At 51.2% G+C, this 22,157-nt stretch overlaps 1 protein-coding gene across 1 annotated transcript in view; it reads left to right on the top strand.

Moving 5' to 3' along the window:
* The first annotated feature begins 5,906 nt into the window (after positions 1 to 5,906).
* dct (dopachrome tautomerase) overlaps positions 5,907 to 22,157 on the top strand; it is a 111,973-nt gene continuing 95,722 nt past the window's right edge. The window contains exon 1 of the mRNA XM_072476230.1: positions 5,907 to 6,335. Coding sequence (XP_072332331.1) covers positions 6,053 to 6,335 — 283 coding nt within the window. The 5' untranslated portion in view covers positions 5,907 to 6,052. The remainder of the gene's footprint in view (positions 6,336 to 22,157) is intronic.

Raw genomic sequence — 22,157 nt, 5'->3', positions numbered from 1 at the left:
TGTTAGCAACCCAGAGGGAAAAGGGTCACAGCCTCATGAAAAAGTCTGTTCCTTGATTCAACGACCCACCCCGAGCCCATCACCTGCGAGGTGATCATGCCCCACTTCTACCTCTACCCATTGCACCATACATCTCTTTAAATATAAACAATGTGACATCTCTTTGACCACCTTTTAATGCAGCCTTGTCAGGGCACAGCTTCCTTCCCCTCGGTCTTCCCTATGCCTTCCACTGTTCATCTTGTTTATCCACCTCTTTGCTCCTCTTCATTGCATAGTGAGCCCTTGCCCTTCTGGCAGTGCCCCCCGCCCAGCTCTCCTTCCACATTGTCCCCCTCTGTATTCGTTAGGTCATCCCCTCCAACTCTTTCCCCCCCTCCCCCCCCCCCCCCCCACCTCGCACTCCATCCCCGTTTGAACTTTGAACTTTTGTTGCGGTGGCTCCATGAGTCCCGCAGCACAGTCCTGTCCAGATAAATTCTGGTGTGTGGCACGAGAGGCAAGGAGATCCCTGCATTCCCCAACTCCAAGCCCAGTAATGATCTAACTCAGTGACGCAGGAGAGTCCATGATTCCAGCAGTACGGTGCTGTTCATGAAGACCAATTCAGCATGGAGAGGGAGGCAGGAACTGGTCTGCCCGGCACCAAGGCAGGAAGTTGTTGCACTCACCCCAAAGTCCCAGGCAAAGACTGTTTTGTGCACACCACTCATTAGCAATCGGGTTTGACGCTGATGTTTCTCGCTGGCGTGATGCAAGATTGAAAGGCCTGATTGGATGCTACTGCCTTAATGAGTAGTCATAAGATGAAAGTTAATGCAAATAATATTTGTGCCACCTGCCAGTGGTTAGAGCGGCCTGCTATTAACCTGTCACTGGGAAAATTGAAACATGATTTTATATCGGCCGGTTTCCGACACTTTGGCTCCGGCCAGATTCTCCCCGTCCGCTGCCACCAAACTCACCGTGGGCTGGTTGGGAGAATTCCACCCTGTGGTGTAAGGTAGGATATAAGTTTGGATGAGCTTAAACTTTTTTAAAATATATATATTTTATTAAAGTTTTTCGATCAACCGAAAGTTCCCCATTTTACAACTTTGTAATAAAATATACATTGATCGTTTTTTAAATAAATAATATGCTAACTAACGGCAACTGCCAACAACAAAATAAGAAACAGCAGAAATAGTAACTAAAATAGTGACTTCGTAACATCTAATATAAATAACTAATATATAAACACACACATAAAACCCCTGGCGACCCAAATGGGCCCTCCCCCCCCCCCCCCCCCCCCCCCGGGTTGCCGCTGCTGTCTTTCCTGTTTTCCCTTATCGCTCTGTGAGATAGTCGAGGAACGGTTGCCACCGCCTGGTGAACCCCTGAGCCGAACCTCTTAGTGCGTACTTTATCCGCTCCAATTTTATGAACCCTGCCATGTCGTTGATCCAGGCCTCCACACCCAGGGGCTTAGCTTCTTTCCACATAAGTAGAATCCTTCGCCGGGCTACTAGGGACGCAAAGGCCAACACGCGGCCTCTCTCGCCTCCTGCACTCCCGGCTCATCTGCAACCCCAAATATAGCCAACCCCCAGCTTGGTTTGACCCGGACCCCCGCCACCTTCGAGATCACTTTTGCCACACCCACCCAGAACCCATGCAATACCGGACATGACCAAAACATGTGGATGTGGTTCGCCGGGCTTCCCGCGCATCTCCCGCACCTATCTACCACTCCAAAAAATCTACTCAGCCTTGCTCCCGTCATATGCGCCCTGTGTAGAACCTTGAATTGTATCAGGCTGAGCCTGGCACACGAGGACGAAGAGTTTACCCTACTTAGGGCATCTGCCCACAGCCCCTCCTCAATCTCTTCCCCCAGCTCCTCCTCCCATTTTCCCTTCAGCTCCTCTACCATCGTCTCCCCCTCGTCTCTCATTTCCCTGTATATATCTGACACCCTACCATCACCCACCCATGCCCCCGAAATCACTGTCCTGGATCTCTTGCGCCGGGAGCTGTGGAAATTCCCTCACCTGTTGCCTCACAAATGCCCTCACTTGCTTATAGCGAAATGCATTCCCAGGTGGCAACCCATATTTTTCTGTCAGTGCTCCCAGACTCGCGAACGTCCCGTCCAAGAACAAGTCCTTCAATTTTGCAATTCCTGCTCGCTGCCAAGATTTAAATCCCCCATCTATCCTTCCCGGGACGAACCTATGGTTGTTCCTTATCGGGGACCACACTGAGGCACCCATCACTCCCTTATGTCGTCTCCACTGCCCCCAAATTTTCAGAGTTGCCACCACCACTGGGTTTGCGGTGTATTTTTTCGGGGAGAACGGTAATGGCGCCGTCGCCAGTGCTTTTAAGCTAGTTCCCCTACAGGACGCCATCTCCAGTCTTTTCCACGCCGCTCCTTCCTCTTCCCTCATCCACTTACAGACCATCGACACATTGGCGGCCCAATAATAGTCACTGAGACTCGGCAGTGCCAGTCCCCCTCTGTCCCTACTGTGCTGCAGGAACCCCCTCTTTACTCTTGGGGTCTTTCCAGCCCACACAAAGCTCATAATACTCTTGTCCACCTTCTTAAAAAAGGCCTTTGTAATCAGTACAGGGAGGCACTGGAACACAAAAAGAAACCTCGGAAGGACCACCATTTTAACCGCCTGCACCCTGCCCGCCAATGACAGGGGCGCCATGTCCCACCTCCTAAAGTCCTCTTCCATCTGCTCTACCAGTCGTGTCAAGTTAAGCTTATGCAAGGTTCCCCAGTTCCTGGCCACCTGGATCCCTAAATACCAGAAATCTCTTGTTACCCTCCTCAACGGTAAATCATCTATTCCCCTGCCCTGTTCCCCGGGGCGCATCACAAACAGTTCACTCTTCCCCATATTCAATTTATATCCTGAAAATTCTCCAAACTCCCTGAGTGTCTGCATTATCTCAGGCATCCCCTCCATTGGGTCCGCAACATACAACAACAAATCATCCGCGTATAATGACACCCGATGCTCTTCTCCTCCTCTAAGTACCGCTCTCCACTTCCGAGAGCGCTATGGCCAATGGCTCAATTGCCAACGCAAACAGTAACGGGGACAGGGGACATCCCTGTCTTGTACCTCTATATAGTCGGAAGTGGTCAGATCGTTGCCTATTTGTAATCACACTTGCCACCGGGGCCCTGTACAGGAGCTGAACCCATCTAATGAACCCCTCCAAATCCAAATCTCCTCAGTACTTCCCACAGGTAGTCCCACTCCACTCTATCAAATGCTTTCTCTGCATCCATCGCCACCACTATCTCTGCCTCCCCCTCCGGTGGGGGCATCATCATCACCCCCAACAGCCTCCGTATATTAGTATTCAGTTTCCTCCCTTTAACAAACCCCGTTTGATCATCATGCACCACCCCAGGGACACAGTCATCTATCCTCATCGCCATCACCTTGGCCAAAAGCTTGGCATCTACGTTCAAGAGGGAAATAGGCCTGTATGACCCGGACTGCAGCGGGTCTTTGTCTCTTTACAGGATCAGCGATATCGTCGCCTCCGACATCATCGGGGGTAGTGTCCCCCTTTCCCTAGCCTCATTAAAGGTTCTCGTTAGAAGTGGGGCCAGCAGGTCCGCATATTTCCTATAGAACTCCACTGGGAACCCATCCGGCCCCGGGGCCTTCCCTGCCTGCATGTTCCCAATTCCTTTTACCACCTCCTCCACCTCAATCTGTGCTCCCAGTCCTGTCATCTCCTGTTCCTCAACCTTCGGGAACTCCAGCTGGTCTAGGAAACGCATCATTCCCTCTTTCCCTTCCGGGGGTTGAGCCTTATATAGCCTCTCGTAAAATACCTTAAATACCCCGTTCACCCTCTCCGCTCCCCGTTCCATCTTTCCCTCCTCGTCTCTAACCCCTCCAATCTCTCTCGCCGCCCCCCTCTTCCTAAGTTGTTGGGCCAGCAGCCGGCTCGCCTTCTCTCCATATTCATACTGCACTCCCTGTGCCTTCCTCCATTGTGTCTCCGCCTTACCCGTGGTCAACAGGTCAAAGTCCGTGTGCAATCTCCGTCTATCCCTGTATAGCCCTTTGTCCGGAGCCTCCGCATAGTGCCTATCCACCCTCAAAATCTCCCCCAACAGTCTCTCCCTTTCTTTACCCTCTTGTTTCCCCTTATGGGCCCTTATGGAGATCAGCTCCCCTCTAACCACCGCCTTCAGCGCCTCCCAGACCACTCCCACCTGGACCTCTCCATCATCATTGACCTCTAGGTATATTTCAATACATCCCCTCACCCTTACACATACCCCCTCGTCTGCCAACAGTCCCATGTCTAATCTCCAAAGTGGGCGCTGCTCCTTTTCCTCTCCTAGTTCCAGGTCTACCCAATGTGGGGCATGATCTGAAATGGCTATAGCCGAATACTCCATTCCTGCCACCTTCAGGATCAGCGTCCTTCCCAGGACAAAGAAGTCTATCCGGGAGTACACTTTGTGGACGTGGGAGAAGAAGAAAAACTCTTTACTCCTTGGTCTGGTAAATCTCCAGGGATCCACTCCTCCCATCTGCTCCATAAAGCCCTTAAGCACCTTGGCCGCTGCCGGCCTCCTCCCGGTCCTCGATCTGGACCGGTCCAGCCCTGGATCCAGCACCGTGTTGAAGTCTCCCCCCATTACCAACTTTCCCATCTCCAGGTCCGGGATGCGCCCCAACATACGCTTCATAAAGTTCGCATCATCCCGGTTCGGGGCATATACGTTCACCAGCACCACCGCCTCACCTTGCAATCTGCCACTCACCATCACGTATCTACACCCCCACTGTCCACCACTATGGTCTTCGCCTCAAACGATACCCGTTTCCCCACCAGTATTGCCACCCCTCTATTTTTCGCATCCAAGCCCGAGTGGAATACCTGTCCCACCCATCCTTTTCTTAATCTGACCCGATCCGCCAGTTTCAGGTGCGTCTCCTGAAGCATGACCACGTCTGCCTTTACCTTCTTTAGGTGCGCAAATACCCTTGCCCTCTTAATCGGCCCATTCAACCCTCTCACGTTCCACGTGATCAACCGGGTTGGGGGGCTCTTTACCCCCCCCCCCCTCGTCGACTAGCCATCCCCTTTTTTAGGCCAGCTCCTCACCCGGTTCCCACGCACCCGCTTATCCCCCAGACGGTGCCCTCCCGTCCCGACCATCCCATCCCGTAACAGCTCACCCTTCCCCTTAGCAGCAGCAACCCAGTTAACCCCCCCCCCCCCCCCCCCTAGATCCCTCTCTAGCTTAGTTGCTGGATGAACTTAAACTTATGCACTGTGGAAGATGGGTGGCCAGTCACTTGATCTCTCCACACATCCTCTAATAAGTAGTACTACACTCCATACGCTTTACCCGATGTTTGTGTCTGCGTATTTACATTGTGTTTCTATCGTATGTCCTATGTTATTCAGGTATGGGACGATCTGTCTGGACTGTACACAGAACAATATTTTTCACTGTACCTCAGTACATGTAACAATAAACCCCAAATCTAAGCCAATCCACGACAATTTAAAAATAGTTAAGTTTAGAGGTAACAAAATCACAGATGGCACTTTCAGTAACAGATGGTCTTCAGCAGGGACAGGAAATGTGGGAACATCATTATAAGGATGCCGATGTTTCAAGTTGGCCCTCCAGTATCTTCTGTGGCAACTAAGGGTGAGCAATAAGTGTGGGTTCACCAAATTTGTCCAAGAGTTTTCTGCAGAGGATGTAACCCTTTTAAGAGTTTCAATGTTAAGATTATCAAAAGCGTCATAAGATCTCCGCCTGGTGAAAAAAATGCTGCAGATTAAAGAGCCACAAGTCATGTGAAAATCATAAGCTGCATTCCGTTATTATCCCTTGAAGTGAGGCTTTATTAACAATTCATGCGTATACACACACTGTAAGAATTGACTTTTGTTGAAGCATACGAGTTGATTTTACACGGGTATTTTCCATTTAAAAGGGTCTAGTAGTCACGGATGATCTCTTCAGGATTTTTCAGTGGGTTAGTTGTGCTTCGCTACGATGTGGACATCTTTGTGCCTGTGGATAGTGATTGGGTTTTTAAGGCTGGCTGCTGCTCAGTTTCCCCGTGTGTGTACCACTGTCTCTGCCCTGCTGACCAAACAGTGCTGCCCATCCCAGGGCTCAGATCCGACGGTGCTCTGCGGGGCTGAACTCAATCGGGGAATATGTGCTGAGGTGAAAGTCAGCGAGAAACCCTGGAGTGGACCTTACAACCTGCGGAATGTGGATGATCGGGAGAGGTGGCCACTGAAATTCTTTAATCGGACCTGCAGGTGTACTGGTAATAGGGCTCACTCATTTCTGCTTATGTACAAGTAAACTGATTTTATTTATGTGTTGTAAGATGTGTTTGAATCTACCTGAACTCGACATTTTATTCCCAGTGTATATAGTATTTATTAAAATCACACTAATCGTCATGGATTGACAGACGTGTACAGTTATATCAGAAACACATCTTTTGGGCGGCACGGTGACGCAGTGGTTAGCACTGCTGCCCCTTGGCACCGAGGACCGGGCTCGATCCCGGCCCCGGGTCACTGTCCATGTGGAGTTTGCACATTCTCCCCATGTCTGCGTGGGTCTCACCCCCACAACCCAAAGATGTGCAGGGTAGGTGGATTGGCCACGCTAAATTGCCCCTTAATTGAAAAGAAAAATTAAAAAGAAAGAATAATCATAGAAACACTCCTCTTGCCCATCTGTTCGATGCCTGCACTTTTGCTTCCCTGGTGTCGTCTCCTACTGCACTTCAATTCACCTTCCATTCTTTTCTTCCTTGTATACTTCTCTCACTCCCTCTTAAACACATCCATGTTAATCCACAATTCTGCTTGCATATTGCACATTCTCACCACTCTCGGATGGAGAACTTTCTCCTGAATTCTCCATTGGATTTGTTGGTGACTAGCTTCTATATGTGGCACCGCGTTTTTAACTTCACCAGTAGCAGAAACATTTTCCCGATCAAACTATTTCATTACCTTAAAGACCTCTATCAGCTCACGCCTACTCTTCTATTTTCTAAAGAGCCCCATCATGTTCTTTCCTTTCTGATAAGCATATCCTCTGAGCTATGGTATGATCTTTGTGAATCCTTTTTGTAACTTCACCAATGCCTCTATACCCTTGTTATAATAGAGATCAGAGGTGAGATTCTCTGTCCCACCACACCTATTTTTTGGTGCGACGCGACTCAGCCGGCAGCGGGATCCTCCGCCCCAGCTTCTGTCCAATGGGGTTTCCCATTGTGGGCACCCCCTCACTGTCGGGAAATCCGCAGGCGTGAGTGCGCAGCCGGTGAAGCGGAGGATCCCTCTGATGGAGGATCCCAGAAGCGTGCACAGTACTGAGTAGTGTGGTGAATGTTTTTCAGATGGAGGGAGGTATACAGTGGATAGGACACTAGAATCTCTGCTGCCTCTATATGTATATTAATGAATTTGGGCTTGATTACAGGGTACAGTTTGAAATTCTGCAGCTGATACAACATTTGGAAGTGTGGTAAACATTGACTAAGATAGTAATAGACATCAAGAGGACATGGACTGGTGGAATGGATGCTCAAATAGCAGATGAAATTGAACACAGAAGGGTGATGTGATACATTTAGGTAGGAAATTTGGGGAGAAACAATTCAGGCTAAATGGTACAATAATAAAAGGGGTGCAAGAAGAGAGAAACCTGGGAGTTTTTGTGCACAAATCTTTGACGGAGCAACATACATTAACAACGCAGTTAATAAAGCGTATGGACTCCTAATCTTTATAAACAGAGGCACAGAGCTCAAAAGACAGGAGGTTATCATAGAATCATAGAATTCACAGTGCAGAAGGAGGCCATTTGGCCCATCGAGTCTGCACCAGCCCTTGGAAAGAGCACCCCACCTAAGCCCACCCCATCCCCATAACCCATTAACCCTACCTAATCTTTTTGGACACTGAAAGCAATTTATCATGGCCAGTCCACCTAACCTGCACATCTTTGGACTGTGGGAGGAAACCGGAGCACCCGGAGGAAAACGCACGCACACACAGGGAGAACGTGCAGACTATGCTGCACCTTGATAAAACACTAGTTGAACTCCACCCGTGACTGATTCTGCATCCCACACTTTTGGAAGGATGTGGGGGATGTAGAAGGGGGTACAGAAGAGATTTGCTCAAATGGTTCCAGAGGATTACAGTAATGTGGATAGACAAGAGAAGCTGGGGTTGTTCAGCTTAGAGCAGAGAAGGCTAAGAGGAGATTTGGTAGGGGTGTTAAAAATTATGAAGGGTTTTGATGAGAATAAATAAAGAGAAACTGTTTTTGCTGATATAAGAGTTGATAGCGAGAAGCCACAGATTTAAAGGTTAGGGTTGACATGAGGTAAACCATTTTTACGAATGATTAGGATTTGGAATGTACTTCCTGATAGAATAGTGGATATGGATTTAATATTTCCTTTCAAAATCTCATTGGATAAATACTTGAAGGAGAGAAAATTACTGGGATATAAGAAGGAACAGTGGAGTGGTTCCAATTAGATGGCTCTTCAAGAGCTGGTGCCGCGCTAATGGGAAAGAAAATGGCCTCCTTCTGTGCTATATTATTTCATGGTTCTATATTGCTCTGTAATCTTCAGGTTTATCTCATTTCACTGGATAGCAGCGTTTCCAATTTCAGAAAATACTGATGCAAAGCAATGGGAACTCCAAGAAAATGGGATAAAATCTTCTTAGAGATAGGGTAGAAAAGGTTGGAGAGGAAAGTCCAGCATGATTCAGAAGGATACAGCTCCAGATATTACCAACAACAATACTCTGCATTTACATAGCACCTTTCACGTAGTAAAATGGTCCAAGGCACTTCAAAGGCGTTTAATCAGATAAAATATAATACTGAGCCAAGGAAGGAGGCATTAGGGTAGGTCACCAGATAATTTTTAAGACAGGCTAGCCCAGTCCCTGTCCCATGGGCCATATGGTGCCCCCTGAGGCATTCTATGTGGCGCCCGGTGACACTGTCCAAAATGCTGGTCGGGTGGGGAAGTGAAGTTGAAGATTTTTGCAAGAGGCTGCTCATCCAATCTCACGTTTGCAAATTGCTGAGAAATGCTCTGATTGGGTGAACAGCAATCATTGGCGACAGTAATTGTGCTGGGGAGAGAGAGCATTTTGGAGGTGAACTAGAGCAATTTGGGAGGAGAGAGAGAGAATTTCGGAGGGGTAATAGAGTATTTCGGGAGGAGTGAGAGCATTTTGGAGGGAGGGAGAGAGCACTTCAGGGGGAGGGAGAGCATTCAGAAGGAGGGGGAGCATTCAGGGGGACAGAGAGAGAGTATTTTGACAGGGGAGAGAGAGCATTTCAGGGAGGTGAGAGAGAGCATTGTGGGAGGAGAGAGAGAGAGCACTTTTGGAGGGCCAGATAGCGTTTTGGGGTGGGGAGGAGAGAAGGTGCTGAGGGGCCCGGGAGGGAGAGTCAGGCCCTGGAGCCTGGGTAAGGGAAGAAGAGATTAGCTGCTACGTGGTTTGTGTGAGAGTGAGGGTGAGAGCATGTGTGTGCATGTGTTAGAGAGAGGGAATGTGTGAGAGAGTGAATTTCTGTGAGAGGGAGAGGAAGTATCAGTGTGCAAGAGGGGGAGAGTGTGTGTGTGAGGGGGAGATTGTGTGTGTGTGTGTGTGAGAGGGGGAGAGTGTTTGTGTGTTAGAGGGGGAGAGTGTATGTGTGAGAGGGGGAGAGTGTGTGTGTGTGAGAGGGGGAGAGTGCGTGTGTGTGACAGAGGGAGAGTGTGTGTGTGTGAGAGTGGGAGAGTGTGTGTGTGAGAGGGAGAGAGTGTGTGTGTGTGAGAGGGGGAGAGTGTGTGTGTGTGACAGAGGGAGAGTGTGTGTGTGTGACAGAGGGAAGGAGTGTGTGAGAGCGGGAGAGTGTGTGTGTGTGAGAGGGGGAGAGTGTGTGTGTGTGAGAGGGGGAGAATGTGTGTGTGGGAGAGGGGGAGAGTGTGCGTGTGTGACAGAGGGAGAGTGTGTGTGTGTGTGTGTGAGAGAGGGAATGAGTGTGTGAGAGGGGGAGAGTGCGTGTGACAGGTGATGCACTATCAATTATGACGAGACGAGAGTAGAATGTCATCGAGGCTTATTACACAGAGATGTGTGGCTTCCTACAGCAGCTTACAAAATGGCTGCTGTTCGGAGAGCACACACATTTATACTCCTGTACCTGTAGTACAGGGGCCTTACCGTAATACCCATATATACAATATAATACAACAGTGGTGATTACCACATTCACCCCCTGTTAAAAATGAGTCCAGCGGGGGTGGTGGAAAACTATATACATACAGATTGGTTTTAAAATTATAGCGAAGGTTACAAATTTAGACGATCGGGCGCCTTGATCTGTCGTTGAGAGCGCCGCAGTGCTGGTGGCGACTCGGGCGTCGGCTTGGTCTTCGGTGACTCCGGGAGCATGTCGAAATCCTCTTCATCCCCGGGTGGGAGCAAGGGGAGGACGGATTGTCCTGGAACGGGGGCTGCGGTGGGGTGCGCCGGGGAGGGGAGGGTGGCGCCGGGGCAGGGGGTGGGTGTGTGTGGGGACCCAGCTGGTGCCAGATCCCTGAGGTAGACTGTGAATTGGCGGCCATCAGGGTACGCTACGTAGGCGTACTGCAAAATATTTTTAAAAAGGGAGATGTCATGATATGCAGATAGTGATACACAGGCACGCACAGATAGGCAGCTTATGAACACAGAGAACAGGACATGACCAATGAGCAGGCAGGACACTCAGGGGTGGTGTCTCACTCTAAAAGGCACGAGGCACGAACACTCCGTCTCTGTCCACTGATGAACATCTACAGAGTGAGTTAGGGTGTATATACAGGAACACACCTCCAGCACGTGGCTAAGAGTGAGTCTGGTTCAGTCAGACAGAGAAACCACACTTAGGTTACCAGAGAGTCAAACTCATAGAAAACTGTGCTAACTGTGCTAGTGGTTCAATAAATCAGATTGAACTAACTTCAAGGTCTGGAGTATCTTTTGGTTAAAGCTGTAACCAGTTGCAGCCTGTGTTGTCCCAGAGTACATAATACACCATTTGTGTGTGTGAGAGGGGGAGTTTGAGTGTGTGAGAGGGAGAGCGTGTGTGTGTGTGTGAGAGGGGGAGAGAGTGTGTGTGAGAGGGGGAGAGTGCGTGTGGGTGTGTGAGAGGGAGAGTTTGTGTGTGTGTGAGAGGGAGAGTTTGTGTGTGTGTGTGGGAGGGGGTGTTTGTGTGTGTGTGAGAGTTGGAGTTTGTATGTGTGTGTGAGAGGGGGAGTTTGTGTGTGTGTGAGAGAGGGGGAGTTGGTGTGTGTGTATGAGAGGCGGAGAGTGTGTGTGAGAGGGGGGTTTGTGTGTGTGTGAGAGGGGGAGAGTGTGTGTGTGTGAGAGGGGGAGAGTGCGTGTGGGTGTGTGAGAGGGAGAATATGTGTGTGTGAGAGGGAGAGTTTGTGTGTGTGTGAGAGGGGGAGTTTGTGTGTTTGTGTGAGGGGGGAGTTTGTGTGTGTGGGAGAGTGTGTGGGTATGTGTGAGAGGGAGAGTGTGTGGGTATGTGTGAGAGGGATAGTGTGTGTGTATGAGAGGGAGAGTGTGTGGGTGTGTGAGAGGGAGAGTGTGTGGGTATGTGTGAGAGGGAGAGTGTGTGTGTGAGAGGGGGAAATTGTGTGTGTGAGCGGGAGTGTGTGTGTGTGGGAGGGGGGAGCGTATGTGTGTGTGAGAGGGGGAATTTGCGTGTGTGAGAGGGGTGTTTGTGTGTGTCAGAGGGAGAGTGTGTGTGTGAGAGGGAGAGTGTGTGTGTGAGAGGGGGAGTTTGTGTGTGTGTGAGAGAGGGGGAGTTTGTGTGTGTGTATGAGAGGCGGAGAGTGTGTGTGAGAGGGGGGGATTGTGTGTGTGTGAGAGGGGGAGAGTGTGTGTGTCTTAGAGGGAGAGTGTATGTGTGAGAGGGGGAGAGTGTGTGTGCGTGAGAGGGGGAGAGTGTGTGTGAGAGGGGGAGAGTGTGTGTGTGAGAGGGGGAGAGTGTGTGTGTGAGAGGGGAAGAGTGTGTGTGGGTGTGTGAGAGGGAGAATATGTGTGTGTGAGAGGGAGAGTTTGTGTGTGTGTGAGAGGGGGAGTTTGTGTGAGAGGGGGAGTTTGTGTGTGTGTAGCGCACAAAGACTCCGAGAGACGAATAGAGTGAAGTCGATGAGGCTTTATTAAGCGTGACTGTTCCCCCGCAGTTCAGTAGTAGACTGCCTGCGGGGGAGGACTCCAGGTACTTATACTCCGCCTTCAGGGCGGAGCTAGAGGTCAACGTCCAACCAGGACCCGGGATCTGTCAGCCAATGACATCACGGCTTCACAGTCCCACATGACCCCTAATGCATACTACCACATTCACCCCTTGTTAAAAATGAACCCTGCGGGGTGATGCTTCGCATGGTGGTAAGGGTTTACAAGGCTGGTCCTGGGAGGAAAACCTTCGCATGTTATTACAGTATGTACAAGGTTTTTTTTGTTTCAAACTATTTACAGTAATCGTCAGGAAAAGACAAAATGTTCTCGTTAAAAGTCCACATATTGTACTGTTAGATCGACGCCACGAGTCGGTCGGGCGGTCTGGTCGTCCGTGTCGATCGCCTCGGCCCCGGTGGTGGTGGTGGTGCTTGTTCCGGTGTTGTCGTCTCCGGGAGCCTTACGGTTTCAGCTTGGGCTTCATTCCTGGTCAGGCCTGGGAGGAGGACCGATCCTCCTGGGAAGGGGGCGGTCGCGGGGTGCGGCGGTGGCAGGAAGGGTGATTGGTGTCGGGGGGGTTGTGTGTTGCCGGCGGGCGCCAGATCTCGCAGGGAGACCGTGTCCTGTCGGCCGTCGGGGTACTCCACGTAAGCGTACTGCGGGTTCGCGTGAAGGAGGTGAACCCTTTCAACCAACGGGTCCGACTTGTGCGCCCGCACATGTTTTCGGAGCAAGATGGGTCCTGGGGCCGCCAGCCAGGTCGGCAGCGACGTTCCAGAGGAGGACTTCCTGCGGAAGACAAGGAGGCGCTCATGAGGCGTTTGGTTAGTGCTAGTACACAGTAGTGACCGGATGGAGTGGAGGGCGTCCGGGAGGACCTCCTGCCACCGTGAAACTGGGAGGTCCCTGGACCGTAGGGCCAGTAGGACGGTCTTCCAGACCGTGCCGTTCTCCCTCTCTACTTGCCCGTTCCCCCGGGGGTTGTAGCTGGTCGTCCTGCTCGAGGCTATACCGTTGCTGAGCAGGAACTGGCGCAGCTCGTCACTCATGAAGGAGGACCCCCTGTCGCTGTGGACGTATGCGGGGCAACCGAACAGTGTGAATATGGTGTTCAGGGCTTTAATGACTGTGGCCGCGGTCATGTCAGAGCAGGGGATGGCGAATGGGAAGCGGGAGTACTCGTCCACCACATTAAGGAAGTATATGTTGCGGTCGGTGGAGGGGAGGGGTCCTTTGAAATCCAGACTAAGGCGTTCAAAGGGGCGGGAAGCCCTAATCAGGTGCGCACCATCCGGCCTGAAAAAATGCGGTTTGCACTCTGCGCAGATGTGGCAGTTCCTTGTGACTGTACGGACCTCCTCTAAAGAGTATGGGAGGTTGCGGGACTTGATAAAGTGGTAAAACCGAGTGACCCCCGGGTGGCAGAGGTCCTCGTGGAGGGTTTGGAGGCGGTTAATTTGTGCGTTGGCACATAGGGCATCGGACGGCTCGTTCAGCGATCCGGGACGATACAAGATCTCGTAGTTGAAGGTGGAGAGCTCCATCCTCCACCTTAAGATCTTGTCGTTTTTGATTTTGCCCCGCTGTGCATTATCGAACATGAAGGCTACCGACCGTTGGTCCGTGAGGAGAGTGAATCTCCTGCCGGCCAGGTAATGCCTCCAATGTCGCACAGCTTCCACTATGGCTTGGGCTTCCTTTTCCACTGAGGAATGGCGGATTTCTGAAGCGTAGAGGGTTCGGGAGAAAAAGGCCACGGGTCTGCCCGCTTGGTTAAGGGTGGCCGCTAGAGCTATGTCGGAGGCGTCGCTCTCGACCTGGAAGGGGAGGGACTCGTCGATGGCGCGCATCGTGGCCTTTGCGATATCCGCTTTGATGCGGCTGAAGGCCTGGCAAGCCTCTGTCGACAGAGGGAAGGTCGTGGTCTGTATTAGGGGGCGGGCCTTGTCTGCGTACTGGGGCCCCACTGGGCGTAGTATGAAAAGAACCCCAGGCAGCGTTTTAGGGCTTTTGAGCAGTGCGGGAGGGGAAATTCCACGAGGGCGCGCATACGTTCAGGGTCGGGGCCTATTATCCCATTGCGCACTACGTAGCCCAGGATGGCTAGCCGGTTTGTGCTAAAGACGCACTTGTCCTCGTTGTACGTGAGGTTCAAGGCTTTAGCGGTCTGGAGGAATTTTTGGAGGTTGGCGTCGTGGTCCTGCTGATCGTGGCCGCAGATGGTTACATTGTCGAGATACGGGAACGTGGCCCGTAACCCGTGTTGATCAACCATTCGGTCCATCTCTCGTTGGAAGACCGAGACCCCGTTAGTGACGCCAAATGGGACCCTTAGGAAATGGTATAATCGCCCGTCTGCCTCGAAGGCTGTGTACTTGCGGTCACTTGGGCGGATGGGGAGCTGATGGTAGGCGGACTTGAGGTCCACGGTGGAGAAGACCTTATATTGGGCAATCCGATTGACCATGTCGGATATGCGGGGGAGAGGGGACGCGTCTAGTTGTGTGCACCTGTTGATGGTCTGGCTATAGTCTATGACCATCCTTTGCTTCTCCCCTGTCTTTACTACTACCACCTGTGCTCTCCAGGGACTATTGCTGGCCTGGATTATGCCTTCCTTTAGTAGTCGCTGGACTTCGGACCGAATGAAGGTCCGGTCCTGGGCGCTGTACCGTATGCTCCTAGTGGCGACGGGTTTGCAATCCGGGGTGAGGTTTGCAAACAAGGATGGGGGTTGCACCTTGAGGGTTGCGAGGCCGCAGATAGTGAGTGGGGGTATTGGGCCGCCGAATTTGAAGGTTAGGCTCTGTAGATTGCACTGGAAGTCTAATCCCAGTAATGTGGGGGCGCAGAGTTGGGGAAGGACGTAGAGCCTGTAGTTTTTGAACTCCCTCCCTTGCACCGTTCGGGTAACTATGCAGAAGCCTTTGATCTGTACGGAGTGGGATCCTGCAGCTAGGGAAATCTTTTGTGCGCTGGGATGGATGGTCAAAGAACAGCGTCTTACCGTGTCGGGGTGGATAAAGCTCTCCGTGCTCCCGGAGTCGACTAGGCATGGTGTCTCGTGCCCGTTTATCAGCACTGTTGTCGTCGTCGTCTGGAGCGTCCGGGGCCGAGCTTGGTCCAGCGTCATTGAAGCCAGACGTGGTTGTAGTGGTTGAGCGTCTTCTTCGAACCCCGTGGAGCCGTCGACACTGGGGTCCGTTGTTGCCGTCCAAGATGGCGTCGGGTGTGAACAAGATGGCTACCCCCATGCATCGCACATGGCTGGGGGGTCACAAGATGGCGGCGGGGGTGGACAAAATGGCCACCCCCATGCGTCGCCCAGGTCTGGGGTGGTCCAAGATGGCGGCGCCCTTCCTCCCCTCGTGGTGGCCGGGACCCAGAGTGGCTGCGCCTGCGGGTCGTACATGGGGCGCTGGGGGGGGGTTGGGGAGCGTAAACGGCGTGCAGGGCTCCCTGTTCTCCCGGGACAGCGGCGACCTCGCGGGACCGGCACACAGCCGTGAAATGGCCCTTTTTCCCGCAGCTCTTACAGATCGCTGCGCGTGCCGGGCAGCGCTGCCGGGGGTGTTTCGCCTGGCCGCAGAAATAGCAGCGGGCACCCCCGGTGCGACTTGGCGTTTGGACCGCGCAAGCCTGTGGGGTGTCCGGGGGTGGGTGGGTTTGTCGCGACGGGTACGTACGGAGCCCAATGGGCTGTCGCGCGGTCGGGGCCGTAGGCGCGGGTATTTCGCGCGGCCACGTCTAGGGAGGCTGCTGGGGCCCGTGCCTCTGAGAGTCCTAGCGACTCCTTTTCTAGAAGTCTTTGGCGGATTTGGGAGGAGTTCATACCTGCCACAAAAGCATCGCGCATTAACATGTCCGTGTGTTCATTTGCGTTCACCGGCGGGCAGCTGCAGGCTCGTCCCAAAATTAGTAGCGCGGCGTAGAATTCATCTGTTGATTCTCCGGGACTTTGCCGTCTCGTTGCGAGTTGATAGCGAGCGTAGATCTGGTTTACTGGGCGGACATAGAGACTTTTTAGTGCTGCGAACGCCGTCTGGAAATCCTCTGCGTCTTCGATGAGAGAGAAAATCTCCGTGCTTAACCTCGAGTGCAGGACCTGTAGTTTTTGGTCTTCTGTGACCCGGCCGGTGGCCGTTCTGAGGTAGGCCTCGAAACAAGTCTGACAGTGCTTGAAAGCTGCTGCCGCGTTCACTACGTGGGGGCTGATCCTCAGGCATTCCGGGATGATCCTGAGCTCCATAGTCCTTTAGTCACGCTTAATAAATTGTAGCGCACAAAGACTCCGAGAGACAAATAGAGTGAAGTCGATGAGGCTTTATTAAGCGTGACTGTTCCCCCGCAGTTCAGTAGTAGACTGCCTGCGGGGGAGGACTCCAGGTACTTATGCTCCGCCTTCAGGGCGGAGCTAGAACAAAACAAAGAACAAAGAAATGTACAGCACAGGAACAGGCCCTTCGGCCCTCCAAGCCCGTGCCGACCATACTGCCCGACTAAACTACAATCTTCTACACTTCCTGGGTCCGTATCCTTCTATTCCCATCCTATTCATATATTTGTCAAGATGCCCCTTAAATGTCCCTATCGTCCCTGCCTCCACTACCTCCTCCGGTAGTGAGTTCCAGGCACCCACTACCCTCTGCGTAAAAAACTTGCCTCGTACATCTACTCTAAACTTTGCCCCTCTCACCTTAAACCTATGCCCCCTAGTAATTGACCCCTCTACCCTGGGGAAAAGCCTCTGACTATCCACTCTGTCTATGCCCCTCATAATTTTGTATACCTCTATCAGGTCGCCCCTCAACCTCCTTTCGTTCCAGTGAGAACAAACCGAGTTTATTCAATCGCTCCTCATAGCTTATGCCCTCCATACCAGGCAACATTCTGGTAAATCTCTTCTGCACCCTCTCTAAAGCCTCCACATCCTTCTGGTAGTGTGGCGACCAGAATTGAACACTATACTCCAAGTGTGGCCTAACTAAAGTTCTATACAGCTGCAACATGACTTGCCAATTCTTATACTCAATGCCCCGGCCAATGAAGGCAAGCATGCCGTATGCCTTCTTGACTACCTTCTCCACCTGTGTAGCCCCTTTCAGTGATCTGTGGACCTGTACTCCTAGATCTCTTTGACTTTCAATACTCTTGAGGGTTCTGCCATTCACTGTATATTCCCTACCTGCATTAGCCCTTCCAAAATGCATTACCTCACATTTGTCCAGGTTAAACTCCATCTGCCATCTCTCCGCCCAAGTCTCCAGACAATCTAAATCCTGCTGTATCCTCAGACAGTCCTCATCGCTATCCGCAATTCCACCAACCTTTGTGTCGTCTGCAAACGTACTAATCAGACCAGTTACATTTTCCTCCAAATCATTTATATATACTACAAAGAGCAAAGGTCCCAGCACTGATCCCTGTGGAACACCACTGGTCACAGCCCTCCAATTAGAAAAGCATCCCTCCATTGCTACCCTCTGCCTTCTATGGCCTAGCCAGTTCTGTATCCACCTTGCCAGTTCACCCCTGATCCCGTGTGACTTCACCTTTTGTACTAGTCTACCATGAGGGACCTTGTCAAAGGCCTTACTGAAGTCCATATAGACAACATCTACTGCCCTACCTGCATCAATCATCTTAGTGACCTCCTCGAAAAACTCTATCAAGTTAGTGAGACACGACCTCCCCTTCACAAAACCGTGCTGCCTCTCACTAATACGTCCATTTGCTTCCAAATGGGAGTAGATCCTGTCTCGAAGAATTCTCTCCAGTAATTTCCCTACCACTGAAGTAAGGCTCACCGGCCTGTAGTTCCCGGGATTATCCCTGCCACCCTTCTTAAACAGAGGAACAACATTGGCTATTCTCCAGTCCTCCGGGACATCCCCTGAAGACAGCGAGGATCCAAAGATTTCTGTCAAGGCCTCAGCAATTTCCTCTCCAGCCTCCTTCAGTATTCTGGGGTAGATCCCATCCGGCCCTGGGGACTTATCTACCTTAATATTTTTTAAGACACCCAACACCTCGTCTTTTTGGATCACAATGTGACCCAGGCTATCTACACCCCCTTCTCCAGACTCAACATCTACCAATTCCTTCTCTTTGGTGAATACTGATGCAAAGTATTCATTTAGTACCTCGCCCATTTCCTCTGGCTCCACACATAGATTCCTTTGCCTATCCTTCAGTGGGCCAACCCTTTCCCTGGCTACCCTCTTGCTTTTTATGTAAGTGTAAAAAGCCTTGGGATTTTCCTTAACCCTATTTGCCAATGACTTTTCATGACCCCTTCTAGCCCTCCTGACTCCTTGCTTAAGTTCCTTCCTACTTCCCTTATATGCCACACAGGCTTCGTCTGTTCCCAGCCTTTTAGCCCTGACAAATGCCTCCTTTTTCTTTTTGACGAGGCCTACAATATCACTCGTCATCCAAGGTTCCCGAAAATTGCCGTATTTATCTTTCTTCCTCACAGGAACATGCCTGTCCTGTATTCCTTTCAACTGACACTTGAAAGCCTCCCACATGTCAGATGTTGATTTGCCCTCAAACATCCGCCCCCAATCTATGTTCTTCAGTTCCCGCCTAATATTGTTATAATTAGCCTTCCCCCAATTTAGCACATTCATCCTTGGACCACTCTTATCCTTGTCCACCAGTACTTTAAAACTTACTGAATTGTGGTCACTGTTACCGAAATGCTCCCCTACTGAAACATCTACCACCTGGCCGGGCTCATTCCCCAATACCAGGTCCAGTACCGCCCCTTCCCTAGTTGGACTGTTTACATATTGTTTTAAGAAGCCCTCCTGGATGCTCCTTACAAACTCTGCCCCGTCTAAGCCCCTGGCACTAAGTGAGTCCCAGTCAATATTGGGGAAGTTGAAGTCTCCCATCACCACAACCCTGTTGTTTTTACTCTTTTCCAAAATCTGTCTACCTATCTGCTCCTCTATCTCCCGCTGGCTGTTGGGAGGCCTGTAGTATACCCCCAACATTGTGACTGCACCCTTCTTATTCCTGATCTCTACCCATATAGCCTCACTGCCCTCTGAGGTGTCCTCTCGCTGTATAGCTGTGATACTCTCCTGAACAAGTAGCGCAACTCCGCCTCCCCTTTTACATCCCCCTCTATCCCGCCTGAAACATCTAAATCCTGGAACGTTTAGCTGCCAATCCTGCCCTTCCCTCAACCAGGTCTCTGTAATGGCAACAACATCATAGTTCCAAGTAGTAATCCAAGCTCTAAGTTCATCTGCCTTACCCGTAATGCTCCTTGCATTAAAACATATGCACTTCAGGCCACCAGACCCGCTGTGTTCAGCAACTTCTCCCCGTCTGCTCTGCCTCAGAGCCACACTGTCCCTATTCCCTAGTTCTCTCTCAATGCTCTCACCTTCTGACCTATTGCTCCCGTGCCCACCCCCCTGCCATACTAGTTTAAACCCTCCCGTGTGACACTAGCAAATCTCGCGGCCAGGATATTTATGCCTCTCCGGTTTAGATGCAACCCGTCCATCTTATACAGGTCACACCTGCCCCGGAAGAGCTCCCAGTGGTCCAGATAACAGAAACCCTCCCTCCTACACCAGCTGTTTAGCCACGTGTTTGTCTGCTCTATCTTCCTATTTCTAGCCTCACTGGCACGTGGCACAGGGAGTAATCCCGAGATTACAACCCTCGAGGTCCTGTCTTTTTACTTTCTGCCTAGCTCCCTGAACTCCTGCTGCAGGACCTCATGCCCCTTCCTGCCTATGTCGTTAGTACCAATATGTACAACGACCTCTGCCTGTTTGCCCTCCCCCTTCAGGATTCCCTCTACCCGTTCGGAGACATCCTGGACCCTAGCACCAGGGAGGCAACATACCATCCTGGAGTCTCTTTCACGTCCACAGAAGCGCCTATCTGTGCCCCTGACTATAGAGTCCCCTATAACTATTACTCTTCTGCGCTTTGACCCTCCCTTCTGAACATCAGAGCCAGCCGTGGTGCCACTGCTCTGGCTGCTGCTGTTTTCCCCTGATAGGCTATCCCCCCCGACAGTATCCAAAGGGGTATATCTGTTCGAGAGGGGGACAACCACAGGGGATTCCTGCACTGACTGCCTGCCCTTTCTGGTGGTCACCCATTTCTCTGCTTGCACCTTGGGTGTGACCACACTTACATAACTGCGATCTATGACACTTTCCGCCACCTGCATGCTCCTAAGTGCATCCAATTGCTGCTCCAACCGAACCATGCGGTCTGTGAGGAGCTGCAGTTGGGTGCACTTTCTGCAGATGAAGCCATCCGGGACGCTGGAAGCCTCCCGGACCTGCCACATCTCACAGTCAGAGCACAGCACCCCTCTAACTGACATTGCGTCAATTAATTAAAATTAAAATTTTATTTTTTATTTTTTAAATACTTTTTTTTTGAATTACAAAGTTACTGTCAACTATCTGTTTCCTAGCACTAGATTTCTAATAGAAATGCGATAGCTAACTATAATATTCTCCGATCTCTGGCTTAGATATCCTCTAAATTATAATTAAGTTATTATGTTTAATTAGTTCCCAAATACTCAAAAAAATTTAGGTTAGAATCCCAACCAGCCACTCAGGTCACAGCTTTTCTGTGATGTCACTTCAGTTTCCCCCCGACACACACAATTTGAAAAAAAGGTATAAAAGTAAAAATCACTTGCTTACCTTCTGAGATGTTCTCAGGTTCTCTCGCTGACAGAGACTGCTCCTCCACCTCCAATCCTTGACCTGCACAATGCTAATAATATAATAATATAATATGGCACTTACCTTACACCAATGGGTCTTATTATTAGGTTAGAGGAGGAGGGTGGGTGGGAGACACTACACGTGTAGTGTCTCGGGTTTCCTCTCCACCAGAATTTATTGGTTGGGGGGGGGAACTTGCCAGAGGTCGAACTTCCGGTTCCCGCCGAAATCCAAAGGGCTGCTCCTGTAAAGGTAAGTGGTTTTAAACTCACTACTCACCTCCAAGAAGGCCCCTGCGCACCGCTGCCGCCGAAATCCAAAGGGCTGCTCCTGTAAAGGTAAGGTTTTTAAACTAACTACTCACCTCCCAGAAGGCCCCTGCGCACCGCTGCCGCCGAAATCCAAAGGGCTGCTCCTGTAAAGGTAAGGTTTTTAAACACACTACTCACCTCCAAGAAGGCCCCTGCGCACCGCTGCCGCCGAAATCCAAAGGGCTGCTCCTGTAAAGGTAAGTGGTTTTAAACTCACTACTCACCTCCAAGAAGGCCCCTGCGCACCGCTGCCGCCGAAATCCAAAGGGCTGCTCCTGTAAAGGTAAGGTTTTTAAACTAACTACTCACCTCCCAGAAGGCCCCTGCGCACCGCTGCCGCCGAAATCCAAAGGGCTGCTCCTGTAAAGGTAAGGTTTTTCAACACACTACTCACCTCCAAGAAGGCCCCTGCGCACCGCTGCCGCCGAAATCCAAAGGGCTGCTCCTGTAAAGGTAAGGTTTTTAAACACACTACTCACCTCCAAGAAGGCCCCTGCGCACCGCTGCCGCCGAAATCCAAAGGGCTGCTCCTGTAAAGGTAAGGTTTTTAAACACACTACTCACCTCCAAGAAGGCCCCTGCGCACCGCTGCCGCCGAAATCCAAAGGGCTGCTCCTGTAAAGGTAAGTGGTTTTAAACTCACTACTCACCTCCAAGAAGGCCCCTGCGCACCGCTGCCGCCGAAATCCAAAAGATTGGTCAACGTCCAACCAGGACCCGGGATCTGTCAGCCAATGACATCACGGCTTCACAGTCCCACCTGACCCCTAATGCATACTACCACAGTGTGTGTGTGAGAGGGGCAGTTTGTGTGTGTGTGTGTGTGTGTGTGTGAGAGGGGGAG

The sequence above is a fragment of the Scyliorhinus torazame genome, chromosome 15 (genome assembly GCF_047496885.1).
Source record: "Scyliorhinus torazame isolate Kashiwa2021f chromosome 15, sScyTor2.1, whole genome shotgun sequence".
Classification (NCBI taxonomy): domain Eukaryota; kingdom Metazoa; phylum Chordata; class Chondrichthyes; order Carcharhiniformes; family Scyliorhinidae; genus Scyliorhinus; species Scyliorhinus torazame.
The sequence above is the reverse complement of the archived record's forward strand: the minus strand, read 5'-3'. Positions and strand labels throughout refer to the sequence as shown.